Below are 22297 nucleotides of genomic sequence, written 5' to 3' on the forward strand. Positions count from 1 at the left end.
ATGACTCTTTTGAACTAATTCTTTTAAAAATTCACGAACCGGTTTTAATTAGTTTGATGAAAGCTTTACTGAATGACTCACTGAATCATTCAGAGTGGTTACTGAATCAACACTGGACTCTCTAACTGAACTGATGGTATCATAAGAGCCGTTTTGTATACTTAAGATTTGTGAAACTTACAATTACAACCCCAATACAGAAAAAGTCCTGCTGGAAAAACACTTCTGAATGCACGTGATCTGATCTCTCAGACGTCACGGTCTTAAAAAACATCATTCATCTGTAATGGATATCATGAACATGGGCTTGGGATTACTTTAGTAAACCTTTGTTAGTCAGAACCACTCGCTGCTGCATCCACAGATGCAAGTTAAGACTTTACTATGTAAAGGAGAAGCCATACATCAACACTGTCCAGAAGCGCTGCCGACTTCTCTGGGCTCGTTCTCATCTTAGATGGAGAGCAGAACAGAGGAACTGTGTTTTGTTTAATGAACCAAATATCTTTCAGCTGTGTTTGACATAATGGCAAGTGATTTTCTAGTACCAAATGATCAATTTATCATGATTACTCAAGGATAAGGTGTTGGAGTGATGACTGCTGTCTAGATTTGATCAAAAATGACTTTTTTCAAATAGTGATGGTGCTGTTTTTTACATCAGTAATGTCCTGACTATACTTTATGATCAGCTGAACGCCACTTTGGTGAATTAAAGTACCAATTTCCTTCTGAAACAGCAAAATCTGCACATTATTCCAAACTTATAGCCGCCAGTGCATATTTTATATAAAGAAACAATTATTTCTCTTTTTTGGCACTGTGACATTTTCATGACAATTACGCACATTATCCACCAGTTCTTATTACTGTAATGCAAAAAGATCTTATTCATATTTTGAAGTATTCATAAATCATTGCATTATTTGTTGCACAAGTTGAATTCCTGCTTATTTTAATGAATTTTAGCATCAGAACAATGTATTACAGTAATGAGAATAACTGAGAATTCCAAAAAGAAAAACACATTACAGTGATGAAAATTTAAGGTGGAAATACAGTATGATGAAAATATCATTACACGATGACATCTGGACCAACACTTTAACAGGAAGTGACTTTTACCTGACCAGAGCTTGTTTCAGACGGCCGTTCTGTTCCTCCAGCTGTTTAACGTGATAACTGGATGCTGCTCCGTCTGAGCCTGAAATGTGTGAGAGAAAGTCAATAAAGAGCACTTTTGATGACTGGAAAAATGGAACTTGATGGTAATGATGTCTGATAGAAATAACCTCGGTTTTAGACTTACTAACACATTAAGTTAACTAGCAGTCAACTAACTTATAAACTTACAAAGTAGCAAAAGGAAACGTGTAAAAACTAAATAAATGAAATCACCCTAGTGTGCAGAAAAGTCTCCCAAACAGAATCACCCATATGTATAGTGAGTTGGTTTGGTACCTTTCTCCTCGATCTCATGTTTGAGGATCTCCAGGTCCATGGTCAGCTCCTCCACCTTCTCTTTCAGACTCTCCACCTCCTGCTGCATTGACTCCGCCCGCTCTTCTGCCATCTCTTTGTCCAGTGTGGCCATCTCGATGGCGTCTGCCGTATCTGCCATCTCCTCCATGTAGCGGTCCTTCGCCTCCAGAGCTTCACGCGCCTCCTGAAAAAAACAAATCAGATCTTCTCAGGTGTTAAAGCTGCTCATGATTATTTAAAAGTTATGTACACTACAAGTTTCAAATAACAAGTAGCTATATTGAAGCTATTTTATTTATGTAAATACTATTCTATAATATACTATATTATAATATCAAACTATATCATTTATTTGTATGATAGAATTGTATCCGTATTTGGATAGTGTAAGTATAACGTGTCCAAGGCCATTTTTTTATGAATGTATAAAAGGTAATATTTTAGATTCTGTAACTGGTCACCAAGGCTTTCCCCATTTCTAATCGCCTTTTTGCCTTCAATAGTTTATTTTAAACAGTCCCGCAGTGTGAAAATATAATTTTGAAAGTACAAATATTCCAATCAAATATGAGCTCATAAAAGCTGCATGCATTAATGATTTTAAAATAATTAACAAAATGCTAATCAAATAGTTTTAGATGGAGTTCGGCATGTAACACCACAAGATATGACAACTTTTCTAAAGTATTTCATGTCAACTACACATTTATTTTTCACAAAAAGAAAGAGGATCTCATAGAGCCCTTAAGAGGACTGGGTGAGATTTATTTCACCTTGATATAGTTTTGCATTCTCTTGCAATAAATTTACCATGGTTTTACTATAGTAATATTGTAGTACACATTTAATACAATATGCTCCAATGAAACATTTCTCTAAAAAACAGAAACTAAAATCAAATGTAGGATTAATTGACAGTTGTCTGGGTGATTCTTTCGTTTCACTGAAAAACTATTCACATAAAGAAATTTGTAAAAATAGATCAGACCTCTAGGTAAGTGTGTTTGTTTGTTGTTCACTAGACTTTGCACAGACCTTCAGACTGTTCTGACTTGGGTTGCTCTGACTTTTCTATCTGATCGGCGTAAAATCCCATTCATTTTTTCCAAAGAAGAATTCATTTACAGCGATAACTTATAAACCTTTAAAAGGCAGATCTACCATGAGCTCCGAGGTTGTTCATCAAAGGTATATGCCTTTGATGAATCCATCAGTCCGTGTTATTTCAATTTCATTTGTTTAAAAATCGTGTTTGACAGTGGAACTCCAGGTGAACTACATTACCCATAATCCTATTCTTTAAGAGAACAAGGGCCAACAACAGTTAGTTCTGGTCCTCAAATCTGATTGGACGTGAGATGTTCCATGAGTACTGATGTCTCAGAACATCAGCACCTGGATGGTTGTGTTCATGGCGTTTTAACCTAAAGTGTAAGAACAGTGCAGGTGTGTAAAAGAGCTACAGTTTGTGTCTTTTCATTTACCCCTGTGATATTAAAGATTTGAGCCAGCAGGTGGCGACAAAAGACCATTTTTACGTGTTATGAGCCAGATAGGTTTGACGTGCATTGAGTCAGCGCATGTCAGTCAGCGAGCAGTTTCTTTGATATCATCGACCAATGATCACTCGGATTACTACTACACTACAGCTGGGAAATACAGTTAAATTAACAGCTTCAGCATTAAGATTTATCACAGCTGAGAGACACATCCGACGGAGTAATCTAAAACATACTCAAGAGCACTCACCTGATACCCGAGTTTCCACGTTGTGAGGAGATGTTATCAACATGGCGGAGGAGAGAACGGTTTCTATAGTGAATGACTCTTGCACACTGGCTACCGCGAAAAACTCAGGGAGGACCCCTGCTTGGACAGCTATTTTTCCACCGAGAAAATAGGATGTATTTGACCAGAATTCCAATTATCTTCAGCAAGCTGACTAACACTAAACTACTGCTTGCGAGTCGCGACAGATGCAGGTTATCGCACAAGCTCAATCTCTCGCTCTCTCTCCCAAACACACACACACACACATCCTTGTTTCTCCAATAACTTGTTAGAAACAGCCCAAGCCATCGTTACTAGTTCTGACGTGATGTTTTTGATTTAGTAACGGAGGCTTGTGCACATCTTTTGAAGAACTGACGGAAGATCCTAATCCGTGGCATAAGGAAGTAGTTCCATGCACATTTTTATGAGACAGTCCTTAGTTTTTTCAAATTTTTTTGGTTTTATTTTCTTTTTCTTTGAACTGTTGTATAAAAGCTATTTCACTCTCGCAATCATGCTTTATCAGCACGGCTGTGATTTACTACGGCCTCTTGCCTTCAGCCGAATCACAGCTGTGCTGATATAAGGCCATACAGCACAATTGCAAGTGTGATATTGTTTTAATATATTTTCATTGCTTATTATTTAATGACATAATTTGAAATGCTTCATTGGCTTACAGGTCGTGCCCCCTTTAAAGACGGTAAGTACACAGTCTTGTACTTGTCTTTTTTGCCCAATTTTCAAATACTTTCATGCCTTAAAACATAAGTTTGTTATGTTGTGATTCACCTCGGAGCTGTTTGCTTTGCTTTATGGAGCACAACTCTTATGGAGGATTTTAAGAACAACCTTTGCAAAAAATGAATGGGTAAAATACTTCTGGAACACAGATGGCAGAAAAAGTGGGCGGGCACCATTGCACTCCATTACGGTTTTCCCTTAGTGGGTGATCAAAAATCAATCCATCCATTCATCCATCCATCCATACTGTGATTTCTCTGAAAGATCTCAAGAAGTTTCAGCACCTTCTTGGCCTCTTTGAGTTGTTTTTGCAGATCATTCTGCTGCTCTTGCATCTTGATCTTCCACTCCTGCAGCTGCTCCAGCTGAATCTTGTGTTTCTCCATCTCCTTCAGTTTGACTTTATCTTCAGAACGCTTCATCCTTAGAGTCTCCAACTTCTCTTCCAGGTCCTTCACTTGACCACGCAGAGACTCCTCCTCCTACAGAGAGAGCATTAAAAAATGTGATTGTGTGAAATTAAATCTAAAAGATCTTTTGTTGGAGCATAAATGACTCATCATTTATTCATTTACTCATCATGACTCTTAGCAGCATCTACTACAGTATAAACAGCATTGAAAAGCACAGAAGAGCGACAGTGTGGCCAGTCACTCACCTTGCTGGTGGTCGCGGATGGGGTGGCACTGGAAGTGTTGCTGGGCTGCGGAACAACCGGCGCTCCCAGTGCAGTCTGGGACGATGAGGTGGTCTCACTCTCCGCTAACACCGATTCTGAAAGCCCCGATCCACCAACAGAGGGACGACCCGTCTGCAAAGAGAGACCGAGAGATGAGATGTTCTGAGCAAAAGAAAACCACAGCGGCCCAAATGCTGTTTCACAAACCACTAAAGTGCCACCCGAGACCAAACATCAATCACCTGTGCCTACCTGACCCCAGTACGGTTGTGCAAAACCACACATTTTCAAAATACTCTTGGAGGGTTGCCTCAAGGAGTAGTAAAATTATGCAGGTACACTTGATCCCAATTGGACGCATTTCTTAGGGGGCGTTTATACAAAACGTGGTCTTGCGTTCAAAAAGAGCTAAACGTAGTGTTATAGAATGAGGAGGTCATAACCTGTTTGCACATGGGCGATAAGTTTCATTTCCACATATGAGGAGCGCTGCGACAAAGAACATGTACAATAACGGAGGTAGATCGATATTTTGGCTTTACAGATTAGTCGGTACGATAGTTGCTTTTTGGAACTGTCGGTTACTGGAAAAAATACTTGCAGATAGTTGCCGATATTTTATTTTAATTTCTTCCCCTATTTTTTCCCCCCTTATCAATAAACCTCATATGGTGAAATATATACATTAAAAAAATGTGTTAACTGGTGAATCTATAGAATATAAAAAGCTTAATTTGGTAAATACTTGCATATAGAGAATTGTAACGAGCCAAATCTCTGTAATTTCAAAATAAGAGTCCTCGGTGTATTTCTGGCTTGTTTAAAGTAAAAAGTTCCGCGTTATGCACCAAATCTTCATTTCTCTGGTTATTATTGGGGTTTTGGTTGCACAATAAACTGCTTTTGGGATTTTATTTAATTTGCAGCCTCAATGTCTGTGCCCTTCATTGTAAGGAAAGAAAACATTTGTTATTATTATTATTATTATAATATGGATCGATTTTTTAAAAACTATCGGCTGATTAATCAGTTATCAGCCTTTTCCACCACCTTAGTTAACGTATTGGCAAAATCCACTATCGGTCACCTCTATGCAATAAGTCTGATGTCTGCTTTGCTATTACCAAATCACGAGCGCTCAAACTTTAGCAGGTTGACGTGGACGTGTTGTCAGGGGCATATCAAATGTTTCTTCTATGCTGCATGCTAGTCGTGCGGCCGTGCATAAGAATCGCTCATTACATACTGCATGCAAACAAAAGAGTGTTACATCACCAAGATTATCTAGTGTTAACTTAGTGTGTTAAAAAATATTTCTACCTTTGGAGCAATTCAAGCATGATATAGCACCTGTTTTCAGCAGGGGGCAGTAAGCAAAACTCCAGCTGTATAGACAACACGCATCTGTACAGACAAACCACACACAGGCTTGCTTGACACTAGCAACAGCACAAGATGAGGATGCATTCTTACGTTCAAACACAGCTGGACGGAGCACAACTCCGACTGCAGGGATCATGAGATGTGTTTTTCAAAGTTTCAAACTTTATTTAACTTGACCAAGCGACTTCAAAAAAGCCTTTATGACGTGATACAATCAAAGTGAGATGCGAAAAAGAGTCTGTCTGATGCATATGAACACTGACGTGTTCTTAGAAAAGCCCTTGTAATAAAATCTATCTTGGACAAATTGCCGAAATCAATTGGTAAATGGACAGCTGTGGACTGTAGGCCAATAATAGGCTTGCGTTCAATAATATGGAAATAAACAATATTTTGCCATCTAAAGCCACTTTCTGTATCGTCTTATCAATGCTCCTCTCGTTTGCCACAATATTGTAACGCATTTTAATTATCTGAATTATTATTTTATAATACATATTAATTATTGCTATTTGAGGGGCTTTCTCAGCAAATATTGATATATGCAACTAATTGTGATTAATTGGCATATCATATTATTACTTTGAGTAAAATATCATTAGCAATTAATAATAAAAACAGTTAAAAAATTATAAAACACAAAACAACCACATTTTTCTGTGTGCTACTAAATTTTCTTTTGTGCCAAATTTGAGCCCCCAGCCATGCCCTAAAGTGTAGCTGTAAACTGATTAAATTGACTGGATCTATTTTAATGAAATGGGTGATTAGCTCATCAGATAGGTTTGTAGTGCATATACACTGTATTTTCTGCCGAGTACAACACTCTAGGCACGGCAAAAAGGGGCTCAGCATCAAAACTCTGGAACGCTTCTGCTACACAGCAACGCGCTGCTCACGCTCCCAGTGTGAATACTCTAACCTGCTAAAATGGGTGCCAGAAAAATAATCCATTGTTAAATAGGCCTAAGACGCATTCTTGCATTTAAAAACAGTTAAACGGAGTGCAACAGAATGGAACAGAATTGAAACACATTTGTAAAACTTGGATTATTTTCTATTTGACATACTATCTAAAAACGCATAGCTCCTGGTGAGACGTTGAAAAACAGAGCGATACGTAATTCAACGGCCAAAGACATCCATCTGAAAATGTACGGCTGTAGCATCTGTGCTTTAAAGAAGGTAAATTTAAAGATGCAACTTTACAGAGACCGTTGTACCTGACCCTTGAGAAAAGAAAACCCTCCACCCTTGGTTCTGATGTACAGAAGTTTCAGATCAGTTGTGATGGTGTAATAGCTCTGATCTTGGATCAGTTTTTAGTGTAAACAGTCAGTAGCACTGTTTCCACCTGGTATTAAAGGGAAAGCTCACCTAGAGAGAAATAGTATAATAAAAGTAGTCAATGTGCACTATATTACAAGTCTTCTTAAGTCGTACAATAGCTCTGTTTGAGTAACAGACCCAAAAATAAGGGCAAGTGAATATTCAATATTCTCTTGTAATAAACACTCTTCTGCTCCAGCTCATTTAAAATGCACTATTAAAGTCACATGGCCTATAAAAGGACACATCAATTTGGAACCAATGGTGTTTGCCGTCAAACAGACCGGCCAAATGGTGATCCGATCTCCCGAGGCAGATCTTAATACCAGGTGCAAACAGGTCAATACTCGATGTGCAGATGGCCAGAACCAGGTGGTACCTACTCTAAGGTGATTTTGGGGGAGATCTGGTACATACCATTATGAGGGAGGGGAGGGAACTGGAGATGGAAATGCGTCTGAGAGTGTTCCACTGTTACGCACAATAAACATTATGACACATTTAACCCATGCTGCCTTACTGCCTCCATACAGAAACTATATGACTTTACACAGAATAACACGACTGTGCATTGAAAAATATAAAAACATCAGGTGCGAGATCTGGAGGACATGAATTAAAACTAGCATGAACATTTTATTGGAGTTAAAAGTGAAAATGAATTTATGCATCAGATGCATGACAATGAGTGATGCTGTGTTTGAAATGGAAAACTAGCATACTGTACAGTAAACTGATTATACTAGAATACTGATTATATTGATATTGTAATTGTACAATACTGTATTTTTTTAAAGTAGCAAATAGTTTGTAGTATGTTGTACCGATAAGCATTTTAAACAGTGGTATGCATCACTGATGTACACTACAATGGTTATTCCGTGTCAAATCAATGAGAGGTAACATTTTACTGGTGAAAGAAATAAACAAAGATGAAAGCCAAAAAGTCTCAGCATCAAAACTCTGGAACGCTTCTGCTACATGGCAACGCGCTGCTCGTGCTCCCAGTGTGAATACTCTATCCTGTTAAAATGATACAGATCAACATTTACGGAGTTATCCAATATTTTGTTGGGGGGGGGGGGGTCAAATTGACAATTTTTGCCTATGATTTGAGCAAAACTACAGTTAAATTTATAATAAATACCTTAGAAAGGTGTCAGCATCATTATTTTATTTTTACACAGATATAGGAAGGTCTATTACTAAAATTAGTTGACCTTGTTGCATTATATGACAATGGTGTGAGTCCAAAATGAAAAAAAAAAAAAAAAAAAAACATATTTTTGTGTTGTTTTGCAAAGTTGGAGTGCCTGTAACTCCAGAGATATTAAATATATCTTAATATCCTTTTAGATTCTGGTTCAAAACAAACTTTACTTTTTGCATCTCCATTTTTAAGGCCCTTTATGGTTAAATCCCAGAGATATGAGGCTCTCAATGTGGCTCCATATGTAAAATTAGAGGTGGGGAGATATCGATATACCGTGAAAGTTTTCCTTGTGATATTTGCAGGCCAAATATCGATATTATTAGTTTCATTTTTTTCTTATTATGGTGATTGGAATTTGTTTTCTCTTTGCCAAATTGATCTAGGAATTCAACAACAGTCCATTGGAAGGTGCAGTTATCATGCTTTACACATAATAACCCATCGTTACTAAAATGTATTACAGTTTTACAGTAGTATAATTAACGTTTAGAAAGACTCGCTATATTGACATAACCGCAGAAATAAGGAGCCATTATGGTCTTTTATGCCTTATGGCTTTGCATTGTACATGGATATCTGGAAATAAACTGGCACTTTTATATTAATTTATCAATGCGTTTGGTGATTTGGAAACAGTTCTCATAAATCCGATGAAGTCGAATGAGAAACACTGAGTGAAATATCGAAAGAATTGCAATAATATCGTATCAGGGCCTGGGTAGCTCAGTGGTAAAATACACTGGCTACCACCCCTGGAGTTCGCTAGCTCGCTAGTTCAAATCCCAGGGTGTGCCGAGTGACTCCAGCCAGGTCTCCTAAGCAACCAAATTGGCCCGGTTGCTAGGGAGGGTAGAGTAACATGGGGTAAACTCCTCGTGGTCGCTATAATGGGGTTCGCCCTTGGTGGGGCGCGTGGCGAGTTGAGCGTGGTCGCCGCGGTGGGTGGCGTGAAGCCTACATACGCGCTATGTCTCCGTGGCAATGCACTCAACAAGCCACGTGATAAGATGCGCGGGTGGATGGTCTCAGATGCGGAGGCAACTGAGATTTGTCCTCCGCCACCCAGACTGAGGCGAATCACTACGCAACCACGAGGACTTAAAAGCACATTGGGAATTGGGCATTCCAAATTGGGAGAAAAAGGGGAAAAATCCAAAAAAAGCAATTATATCGTATCATGACATAAATATCCATATAATATCGTATCGCCAGTTACCATGTGATTTCCACCCCTATGTAAAATGACACATTTGAACCTTTTCCAATGGTCGAAAAGCAAATGTGGGTCACATGACTTTGCCGTATTTAACAGTTCATAAAATATGAGAGAATACATTTTCAGGTGTGGTGCTCTTGATGCTCATCCGCAGAATAAAGTGTTCACAGAATTTGACTTTTCAGCCAGGGAAGTTTCTAAAATTGTGTTGATTTGACACGGATTAACCCAACAGTCAAAAGATTACACACCTACTCCCTTTTTTTTTTTTTTTTCATTTTTCACATTTTAGAACAATATTAAAGTCATCAAAACCATGAAATAACACAACACAACATAGATTGTGTCTAGATTTCAGCTCTGCACACTCAATTCTCTCGAGCAACTTCATAAGGGGCATCCTGGGATGTTTTTTTTAATTCAGGGGCTGGTGGCATAAAACATTTTTAGACTAACTAGGTATTCGTCTAAAATTTTGGTCTTAACTTTTTCCAGTCAGTTGCATAAAAACTTAGATTGGTCTAATTTAAGACTGAAATCTAAGCTTGCAGACCCCTAGGATAACTTTTGTTTACATTCTATGTCACCATGGAAGACAGCTGAGCTGGTGGGGGGCTTCAGTTGAGGGCTAAAAGGGGCTTGAATTGAGGCTTTGTAGAAGATTTGACTTAAAATGTGATGTGTTCTTTATTATTTGGGTTAAAATCACAAAATGTTCATTAGAATTAATTTTAAAGCATTGTAATCCTCTAATAAGCAAATATTTTCAGCGACTGTAAACTGCATTGAGCATCCACAGTCGGCCATTTTTTAAGCTGTTCAGTGTCTTAATTTTCCCACAATGCAATGCTAATTAGACTGTCTTACTAAAGACAGCTGCGAGATTGTTTTATGTAAAAGGCTTTCTCGGGCGTCTTTAGCTAGTCAGACTAATTGTTAGACGAAGTCTTAAGTTAATGGCTATGTTTATGCAACCGGCCCCAGAAATAGTAGCAGTATGCCATTCCAAACATAGCGATAGATTGGACTAAATAATTTCCAGAGTGCTTTGCTGCAGCGTTCAGGCTCACCTTGGTACTACGGCGCACAGCAGTCTGAGGGAGGAGCGGTAAACACACACACCACACACACACACACACACACGAGAAGGGAAAACAGGGTAAAGTTGAAGGGGTTTGTAAGTCGAGCCCGAGCCACAGGAAAGAGATTTTAACAGAGTTAGGGTTAGGTTGACAAAGAAACATAATGTGAACATCTGCAGGAATAAAACAGCTTCAAAAAATCATCCCACAAACACAAAAGACACCGATGTGAGCATGTCGGATGCATGTTAACTCTGAGCCAGACTGTTTTGGTTCAGACAAGGGCTGAAAAAATTCTCAATATTTTTCAGCCTTTCGATGATTTTCAATATGAATGTTGATATTTATAATATACTGTATGGGCGTTTCTTCAACTTTGGGTAACAAAAAAAAATTTCACACTCTCGCAAGTTGATTTAATTTGTCTATTAACAATGTCCAACAGTGTGTGTTCATGCATCACAGGAGATTTATGCCATTCAAGTCATGAAAATTCATTTCCATCTCAAATTCTGTATTGTGTTTAATAGAATTCTGTGCTGGAAATGACGCTGATGGAAATGACATTTTTAAAGGTTTTCAAGTAAAACGCCCAACTCCTTTGTTCTGCTATGGCTAATTTCATAGCTAACATTTGGCGTATCATAAATGCACACAATTCATATCTCATATTTCACACTTTTTGCATCATTTGGTCAAATTAGAGCTTGACTGAAAATGAACCAATCAGAACCAAAATACTGTGGTGACATGGGAAATATCCAACGTGATGATATTGTTCTCATGCAAACATGTGGTGCGTGGGTATTTCAGTGGGATGTTGGCATGGCAACTGCAATTTTACACCACAGAATTCAAAATGGAGATCAACAATATAAAAGCCAGGCAAAAGAAAATGAAACAGAAAAGTGTGGCACTAAAATGTTGATTTTGTGAAATGAATGATAAAAGAACCCCATGAGGAAACAACATTCCTTCTCTTCAAATAAAGAGAGTAAATGTGATAAATGTGTGAAATCTTGTGTGTGGACACATGAACTGAACCCACAAACCATTGATGTACCTTTTTTGCGGCTGGAGCCTTGCATCAGGTGAGCAAAAACAGTCAAACACACAAACAAGAAAACAGCGCAGTCGAATAAAAAGCCTTAACTAACCCTTCACTTATAGCATGCATTGTGAACGTAGAGCGTTCCTGGTTCACTATTTTCATATCTGCATAATTCCAAATATATTTGGCCATACAAAGTAAAAAAAAATAAAATAAAAAATAAATAAAAAAAAAAGTATTCTTTCAGTTTTCAGTGAAAATGAACTTAAGTCAGGAACACACATCACATGAATATAATAAATACTTCTGTAGAGTAATCCATTAATAATCTATGTTTATTTTAATGTTAACAATACAAATTTAACTTATAATAAGGTATGCACCAATGTATCAGCCTCTGATAAGAAATAAGAGAATTCAGATATGAAACCACTACCACTTTGGTAGTTTTCAGATAAAGTAGAAGTATGGCATGCCGCAGGGCTCAGTATTAGGTCCTCTGCTTTTCTCCTAGTATATGCTTTCCCTGGGAGACATTATCAGGAGCTGTGAAATTAGTTTTAACTGTTACGCCAACGATAACAAACTGTGTATTTCCTCTAATCCCAGCAAAATGTCTCAATTCTTAAAGTTAGTAGAGTGTAGAGTGACATCAACGATGTCAAAGACAGGATGGCAAGGAATTTCCTTCTGCTCAATTCAGACAAAACAGAGGTGTTAACCTTTCGCTTGCTCACTAAAAAATTAAGGCATGATTTTCAATCCTGATATTTATTTAAACCGCACAATAAGGACTTTAAGAAATTACAGACATTACGGCATCATTTTCTGTGCCAGCATAATTTTTTGAAAAGCTGCTTTGAAACTAAATGAATTTTTGAACCAAAAATTACATGACTTGAAAAAATGATGGATAAAATGATAACATTTCCTATAAAGTTTAAAATATTTACAGAACCATCTAAAAGCATGCTGAATGCATAATATGAATTTGTAGTTTATAATATGTAAAATCGGAGTTCTGTTGTTTAGAACAATAGTGCAAAATATTTTTTTTCCCACATATATATTTTTAATCTTGTATTTATCTTTCATTGTGGCTCTCTTAAAATTTGGCCTGTCTTGTGTTCAACAGAATAATCCATGTTCGATGTAAATTATTTATTTTTAGAACATTCAAATAGATTTTTGTACCTCTTTGTATGTTTTTAAAGGATAATTCTTGATAAATCATGATAAAATAAGGTAAGTGGCAAAATATCGGTAACAGCATATCATTTTTTTTTATTATTATTATTATTGTTATCGGCCAAAAATGTTCATAGCAGTGCATCCCTACTTTCAGTAATATTAATATTATTTTCAGAAAACAAAGTATGAATGGAAACTGATCTCAGGCTGAATCACAACTAAAGTGGACCAAAAAGTGTCCACTTTCAAAGCCAAAGAAAAATGCGAATGCAAAGAGAACTGGGTTCTTTCTCATTTGGTTCACTGTTTCGTTCGCTCAGGGGTCATAGTTCCCTTTAAAATGACTAAATTTTGACCAGCATTGCTGACAACTTCTTATTTCACATATCTGGTATTATGTTTGGTGATGGAGACAAAACCAGAGAAAGCTGGAGTTGTTCATACCTGCTTAACAGCTTTCGGCGTCTCCTGGACTTCTGTAATATTGGACAAAAAGACAACTTTGTCAGCATTTTAATAGGTTAAACATCAAAAACATCATCTTCTAGCAATGAATGTGATGAGAATGACGTGTAAAAGAGTGTGAGGTTTCATCTCACCTTTCTTGGGCAGTTTGGACACACCAGAATCAGGTGTATCTGGAGATGTAGCAGAACTTCCTCCTTCATCGATGAGCTGAATCTGAAGAACAAAATATGAAGAGACATCAGGTCTGAGCATCATACAGAATTGAGTTGTGAATGCTTGTTAAGTTCAGATTGAATTCCTAAATTTGAATGAAGGTCAAAAAGCAAATAGGACAAGAGTTGTAATATGAATTTGAATTTAATACTTCCGTGCAATTGGCAATCAAGTAACACTGTAGCACTTAGCGGGTCAAATTGACCCGGCTCGTTAAATCACTGTGCAGCAGTCACAATTTGCACATTTCCCTCAACATCTGTTTTCTCATCAATAACCAACCTTTCACTAATTTACTAATTAAAAATGTAAACTTTTTATATAAAGTAAATCCTCCAAATTTACATATGAACAGTATGTGAGTGGATGGGTGGGTAGGTGTGGGTCAGGTTTTGCTTTAACAACACTCACACACTCACATTTGTTTTCAATTTTCCCCCATTTGATCCAAATGACTTGCACTGTTTTTAAATGTATATTGATTGTGGTTTCTATGGTTGAAATACAAGTGTTCTGGTATATTACAGCTTTCTCATAAGTCTTTATATGAACTGGGTCAAATTGACCCGTAACAACAACTTTGTTACTATTTTCATAGCATTGTTTATAAATACATGAAATTCATAATTTTAACATCGTCAGATCCAGATCACCTCTGTGGAGGATGTCGTGAAGTTTCAGACCAAAAAGTTAAAGTTAAATAAAAAAAAATAAAAAAAAGTTTAAACAGGTCAACTGCATTCAAGGGTTAAGGAAATAGAATAACATTCAATTAAATCCATTTAACTGCTGTAAGTGTAGTTTTTATAATACATTTCATTGGACTGTATTGTTACGCCCCATGTTTGTTTTGTGCATTACTGCTGTTGTGGTTTTGCTCTTTGTCTGTGCGAGTGTGTTTTGTTTGTGCTTGGTGTGTCTGTTTCAGGTGCAGCTGATTTGCCAATATTTCGTTCCACCTGTGTGATGGCGATTGGCTGTTCCTGATTGCACTGCTAATAAAATCTCTGTGCTGGCATTCAGATACGAGATGTTGTGACTTCGGGCCAGTCACACTCCTCCACGCTCCCCACCAGCTGCCAGACCAACACCTTGAGTTTCAAGAACTGTGATGGTTCTTTGCATTTGTGCTCTTTAGTAATAGTGTCCACTCTTGTGTTTTAAGCAGCTAGTTTTGTAGGGGTGACCTGCCCTGTTTATTTGACTGTTCATCCTGTTTTCCTAGTAAAGTCAGGTTTGTTTAATTGTATTTTTATATATTTCTTTCAGGTTAGTCATTTTCTGCTTTTCTTCCTAGATTGTTTTGTTTATTATTTTGGGCCAGGGGTCACCCTGAAGCTCAAATACCTGCTGCATCTTTAATACTTTATCTACTTCCAATAAAAACAATTATAGGATCTATGATCTTGTTGTCTCTGGGTTTTTGGTGTGACGGTTGTGCGAGGTGCACACCTCCCTTTACTTTGTTGCGTCCTACCCCTAGGGGACTATACATGAACATCTTATCATACACGCAACAAATGGGGCATATATCTAGAAATATTCAATTGTGTTAATAAACAATGTATGAAATACCACACATTTAAAAATATAAATAAATTTAACTTTTGTTCTATTGGTCATGGTGGAGCACTTAATTGTAATAAATTATAAAACCAATGAGGGTCAGAAATAAAGGAGACCTCAGCACAAAAATGCCCCCAAAAGTGACAAAAATAACTGCAATTGAAAATGTGAGGGCAAAAAATACCCCAGTACTGAAATTTTCTGTTATTCATAACATCCGATAAACAGTAGTTCCTAAGATTTTGTTCTACGCTTACACACACATTATCACATAAATTATGATGTTGATTTAATTCTCAGATTATTCAGACTGAGAATTAATTTATATTAATTGATTAAATTGAAGTATTTAAATAATTAAAAAAAAATGGCATAATTTTTTAATGGTTTACAAAAACCCTCATAAACATAAAAAATAAATAAAAAATCCCCTGAAAATCAAATCCAGGTAGTTATTGTCCCTTTATGAAAAAGTGCATTTCTAACAGTGGAATCAATAGATTCACATTTTGATATCAGTTCACAATGTGTGGTGCCATATGAAACAATTAAAATCTGTTTTCATTTTGCTAATTATTGTGAAAGTAATGAACTTAAAGAAACATGTCTAATCAGTTGAGACAAAAATGTACCGAATTCCTATCATTTTAAATTCCAGTTCAACATGGCCAATTTAAGAATCGAAAATGAGTCAATTCTGAGTTTTAACCCAACTCTAACCTTAACTGTGTCCTCACCTGAGACTGACGCACAAATATCCCATGATTCTCCTCGCAGGTGAAGTAGCGTTTTCCCTGCACCGTTCCATCGTTCTTGCCTTTGGGTTCGTCCAGAATCACACCCACCCATTTTCCAGAGGCAAAAAGTGTGGCACCGATATATGCCACAGTCCCGCGTTGACCTTTACCGATGACCTCCACCAAAGAGCCCACTTTGACTGGTTTACCCCCTCCATCAGAACTCATTATGCTGACTGCACCTATTGAAAGCTTACATACAGACAGACAATAAGAGAAAGAGAGAGACATAATATATGTGACAACAGCTTTGTTTCAAATCCTAGCAAGCTGCCTTGTGTACGGTCTACATAGGCAGCGGTACTGTCTGTGCAACATCCCCTCGCTGCCCAACCGAGGCTTATTAACTATGCACCCCTTCTCTCTCCTGCCCACTCCCGTCGTGAGCCTGGCTGAAGGACGACCCTTAGAGGCGGGGCAACGATGATGAGAGGGAGGGGCGCGTCGCTCTGCCACACCATTAAAGGGGGAGAAAATGGGTTCCACATGTTTGTTATACCTCATGAATTAATTAAAAGTTTGACTAAAGACTTTCTTGTGACGCTCCACACTCCAGCTCAGTAGGTGGCAGTAATACACCATAAGCAGAATCGCCAACCACCAATAAACATCACAACATGCAGAAGAAATACTTTCTTGCCTGTATTAACAAAATAAGCAAACATGACAGTGTAGGATAATAAAAATTAAAAAAAAACTTTTAACTAAATAGTATATAACCCTCTACGGACACGTCTAGTAAATTTTAGTTTTTACTCACCAGAGTTTTACAACATGTAAGCATAATGCAACTGAAAACTAAAAAAGATATTAAGAAAACCAAGAAGGGGGCATCATATATAACATAATATATATTATATTTAATATGGATATATATATTAATTTTAATATATATGATTTCATGCAATAAAATTAGCTTTTGATCCTTTTAATCACATTTAACTTGTGTAAAATACAAATATACAATTTTCACATTCTATTAATTAATATGATGTCATGAAATAAGGGCTGAGCGATATGGCAAAAAAAAAAAAAAAAAATCATAATATGGACGAATAAATGTTATGGATGATTCATAATTCGATTTTTTCAACTTTTAAATGTACTCCAACATGATTCAAATTCAATGTTCTTTTTTTTTCTCTCCCCAATGCGCTCTCGTGGTGGCGTAGTGACTCGCCTCAATCCGGGTGGTGTAGGACGAATCTCAGTTGCCTCCGCGTCCGAGACCGTCAATCCGCGCATCTTATCATATGACTTGTTGAACGCGTTACCGCGGAGACATGGAGGCTTCACGCTATTCTCCGCGGCATCCACGCACAACTCAACACGCACCCCACCGAGAGCGAGAACCACATTATAGTGACCACGAGGAGGTTACACCATGTGACTCTACCCTCCTTAGCAACCGGGCCAATTTGGTTGCTTAGGAGATCTGGCTGGAGTCACTCAGCACACCCTGGATTCAAATTGGCGACTCCAGTGTGTGATAGTCAGCGTCAATACTCGCTGAGCTACCCAGGCCCCCACATGAAACAAAATCTTAAAGGGCTCGTGGGTTAAATAAATAAATAAATAAATAAATAAGAGTTCAAAAACCAAGTGTGAATGTAAAACTGACCAAAACTAAAGAAGAGGCATATTTTATGTTTTTAGAAATATTTTGATATTTAAAACATTATTTTTCATGTCATTCAGAAGATTTTCAAAGGCTTACAAGGAAATCATATTTCCCAATTTTATTATTTGATTTATATGTTTGAAGTTGAAGGAATATTCCGGGTTCAATACAAGTTAATCTCAATATAATATAATGTTGATTACCACAAAAATGAATTTGGACTCATCCCTCCTTTTCTTTAGAAAAAAGCACAAATCTGGGGGTCTGGGTAGCTCAGCGAGTATTGACGCTGACTATCACCCCTGGAGTCGTGAATTCGAATCCAGGGTGTGCTGAGTGACTCCAGCCAGGACTCCTAAGCAACCAAATTGGCCCGGTTGCTAGGGAGGGTAGAGTCACATGGGGTAACCTCTTCGTGGTCGCTATAATGTGGTTCTCGCTCTCAGTGGGGCGCGTGGTGAGCTGTGCGTGAATGCTGCGGAGAATAGCATGAAGCCTCCACACGCGCTACGTCTCCGCGAGAACGCGCTCAACAAGTCACGTGATAAGATGCGCGGATTGACGGTCTCAGACGTGGAGGCAGCTGAGATTCGTCCTCCACCACCCAGATTGAGGCGAGTCACTACGCCACCATGAGGACTTAGAGCGCATTGGGAATTGGACATTCCAGATTGGGGAGAAAAGGGGAGGAAAAAAAAATACAAAATCACAAATGTGTTCCAGTGAGACACTTACAATGGAAGTCAATGGGGTTCAATCTGTAAACATTAAAATACTCACCGTTTCAAAAGTATAGACACAATACGTAAACAATATGTGTGTTAACATGATTTTACGGTCATAAAATCACTTACTAACCGCATCTGTGGAAAGTTATACACAATTTTACACCTTCGTTACCATGACGATATAATGACAATAAACCCTAAAACAACTGTAAAAATGACAATTTAAACAACTTAAGCTCAAATATTTTTTGTGGTAAACAATATTATGTCGCAAATGCTGTAGATTGACCTTAACTTGAATTGAACCCGGAATATTCCTTAAAATATTTAAAAATGAATTCTTAAGGTGTAAGCACACACACAACTTCGGAAATATGACAATTTATTTGACAATTAAGCCCTAAAAGAGACGATTAATCGTCATAGTCGCAATTATCTGTTTGACAATTAATCGTCAGCCAAATTTCATAATCGTGACAGCCCTAACTACTACTGAATCTTTTTCAGGAAGTAAAATGTTCGCAACTGTCATGAAAATGTCACAATTTAAACAAAAACCTTAATAGCACTAAAAAGGCTTTATTTCCTACATGCAAAATATAATTTCTCATTTGTTTCTTTAGATTTTGAAGTCGACTATGATGTTTTCTCTTTAACTCAAGTAGTTCATGGGTTTTTAACACTAGACAATTACAGGACAAAGTAAAATAATCAGTTGTTGTCTAATTGAAATGTAAAAAGCTAATATTTATTAAACATCATAACAAAAAATATTACATGAACAATCAACTACACCTCTACACATCTAAACACATGCACAGAAAATAGAGGTCCATCTTAGTGATTAAGTAATTTATAAGGTCTTCGAATAGAAGTAAAAGTGTATTTAGATGTTTCTGAATTACTGTATGTTTATTACTATTTAGCATTAGCTGTGATGCTAACCGGCTAGTTCCAATAGATCGCTCAGAAACGAGAAAACAGGCGTTATAATCGCGCACTTACCTGTAGATTTGAGCTGTATTGTCACAGGCTGCTGGAAACAACCGGAGTCCCGGTTAATTAAAGTGTACACTTTAAAATGACTGTCCGGTAGACGCGATAAAGAGCCAAAGCGCTGAGCGGATAGTGGAGAATATGTCACTCTTATTCACTTCCGGGCAGAGTAACGTGATACTCGCGGCACTTCTGATTGGTCAGAGGACTCCAGTGCCTTTCTATTGGGGAGCGCAGAGTGGCGGTGCGATCAAATACGAATGTTCTACACCCGTTTCAGTGACGTCACTTTCCCCGCTGTCTGCCTTATGTGTGACAGTCAGCGGGATGGGCGATGGCGCTTAGGCTGGTTTCACACATAGAGCGTGAACCAAACCCAGCTGGGTTAAAGTGAACTCAGTGCGTTTGGTGTTCACAATGTAAGTGGACTTAAACGAGGACCCAGTATCTTTTTTTGGTCCTCTTCACTTTATTGTGGTCTCAGAGCCCTTGTTTTTCACACCACAGCTCTTTAAGAACTCAGACCCCATTGCAGCTGGGGCTGTCTTGATTATGCCATTTGACTGACAATAAGTTTTCATAAATAACTGCGATTATTATGATTGTCATACAAATGGTCATACTTCTTAAGGTGTACGTATGCCTATTACAGATAAGGCCTTACACCTTTAGTAATTTATTGATATTCAACTTGAAATCATATAATAAAATGGGGCTATATGATTACTTTTAAGGCTTTAAAAATATAAAAATTGTCATTAAAAATGATTGCACAGGGATAGAATTACATAAAAAGCATTATTTTAGATGTTATGTCATTTATGAAACCCAGACAACACCGCCAATTATATTACATGATGCAGTGAGGTACATATGTCATAAAATGCGAAGCGGACTGGTACCTCTTCGCTTTCACATCGCACAAATGAATGGAACCACAAAAGGACCCTCAAACGAACCGTCCTCAGACCACCTCCTGAGGTCCTTTTAGGGGGGTCTGAGACCACTTGGGTTGTTCACATAGACTCGTTATGCCGCTCTGAGAGCGCTTGGAGTGTTCAGACGGACTAGGTGTGAAAACAGCCTTATTTTCTTTTTGATCCGATACCGGTAATTTCAAGTCCAATATCGTCGATACCAATACCAATTCAGATACCTCTATGAAATTATTTTTTTTTTTTTTTTTTTTTGGGGGGATAGAATGGGTCATTTAAAATATTATTTCAAGTCATTATTATTTTTTTTTTTATTAAACAAAAAAATTATTAGACTTCTGCTTTGTTTACCCTTACAAAAAGTCATTATGGTTTTCAAATCAAATCAAATCACTTTTATTGACACACAACCATATACACAAGTGCAATAGTGTGTGAAATTCTTGGGTGCAGTTCCGATCAACATAGCAGTCGTGACAGTGATGAGACATATACCAATTTACAATAAACATCAGATTTACACAACACAATTTAAACATCTGTTATACACATAATTACACTCAACAATATACAAATAATAACATACACTGTACAGTATACAATACGCACTATATAGATACACATTATACAATAAAAATGTATATATAGTATATACAGTGGTGTGAAAAAGTGTTTGCCCCCTTCCTGATTTCTTATTTTTTTGCATGTTTGTCACACTTAAATGTTTCAGATCAAACAAGTTTAAATATTAGTCAAAGATAACACAAGTAAACACAAAATGCAGTTTTTAAATGAAGGTTGTTATTATTAAGGGAAAACAAAATCCAAACCTACATGGCCCTATGTGAAAAAGTGTTTGCCCCACCTGTTAAAACATAACTTAACTGTGGTTTATCACACCTGAGTTCAATTTCTCTAGCCACACCCAGGCCTGATTACTGCCACACCTGTTCTCAATCAAGAAATCACTTAAATAGGACCTGCCTGACAAAGTGAAGTAGACCAAAAGATCTTCAAAAGCTAGACATCATGCCGAGATCCAAAGAAATTCAGGAACAAATGAGAAAGTAATTGAGATCTATCAGTCTGGAAAAGGTTATAAAGCCATTTCTAAAGCTTTGGGACTCCAGAGAACCACAGTGAGAGCCATTATCCACAAATGGTGAAAACATGGAACAGTGGTGAACCTTCCCAGGAGTGGCCGGCCGACCAAAATTACCCCAAGAGCGCAGCGACAACTCATCCAAGAGGTCACAAAAGACCCCACAACAACATCCAAAGAACTGCAGGCCTCACTTGCCTCAGTTAAGGTCAGTGTTCATGACTCCACCATAAGAAAGAGACTGGGCAAAAATGGCCTGCATGGCAGAGTTCCAAGACGAAAACCACTGCTGAGCAAAAAGAACATTAAGGCTCATCTCATTTTTGCCAGAAAACATCTTGATGATCCCCAAGACTTTTGGGAAAATACTCTGTGGACTGACGAGACAAAAATTGAACTTTTTGGAAGGTGTGTGTCCCATTACATCTGGCGTAAAAGTAACACCGCATTTCAGAAAAAGAACATCATACCAACAGTAAAATATGGTGGTGGTAGTGTGATGGTCTGGGGCTGTTTTGCTGCTTCAGGACCTGGAAGACTTGCTGTGATAAATGGAACCATGAATTCTGCTGTCTACCAAAAAATCCTGAAGGAGAATGTCCGGCCATTTGTTCGTGACCTCAAGCTGAAGCGAACTTGGGTTCTGCAGCAGGACAATGATCTAAAACACACCAGCAAGTCCACTTCTGAATGGCTGAAGAAAAACAAAATGAAGACTTTGGAGTGGC

The 22297-nt window shown here is 37.6% G+C and overlaps 1 protein-coding gene across 3 annotated transcripts in view; it reads right to left on the reverse strand.

The window, feature by feature from the left end:
* LOC127447505 (dynactin subunit 1-like) overlaps positions 1-19690 on the reverse strand; it is a 47217-nt gene extending 27527 nt beyond the window's left edge. Inside the window, exons 1-10 of one of the 3 annotated variants that reach the window (XM_051709428.1) lie at positions 19542-19690; positions 16128-16379; positions 13743-13824; positions 13588-13619; positions 11965-11982; positions 10890-10913; positions 4658-4810; positions 4284-4481; positions 1462-1666; positions 1126-1204 (exon numbers count right to left, since the gene is read on the reverse strand). In XM_051709428.1, the coding sequence (XP_051565388.1) occupies positions 1126-1204; positions 1462-1666; positions 4284-4481; positions 4658-4810; positions 10890-10913; positions 11965-11982; positions 13588-13619; positions 13743-13824; positions 16128-16355 (1019 nt within the window). In that variant the 5' untranslated portion in view covers positions 16356-16379; positions 19542-19690. The remainder of the gene's footprint in view (positions 1-1125; positions 1205-1461; positions 1667-4283; positions 4482-4657; positions 4811-10889; positions 10914-11964; positions 11983-13587; positions 13620-13742; positions 13825-16127; positions 16380-19541) is intronic. The other 2 variants (XM_051709438.1, XM_051709446.1) reach the window with 2 other exon arrangements.
* Positions 19691-22297: the final 2607 nt, after the last annotated feature.

Source organism: Myxocyprinus asiaticus, chromosome 1, assembly GCF_019703515.2.
Source record: "Myxocyprinus asiaticus isolate MX2 ecotype Aquarium Trade chromosome 1, UBuf_Myxa_2, whole genome shotgun sequence".
In the NCBI taxonomy this organism is placed as follows: domain Eukaryota; kingdom Metazoa; phylum Chordata; class Actinopteri; order Cypriniformes; family Catostomidae; genus Myxocyprinus; species Myxocyprinus asiaticus.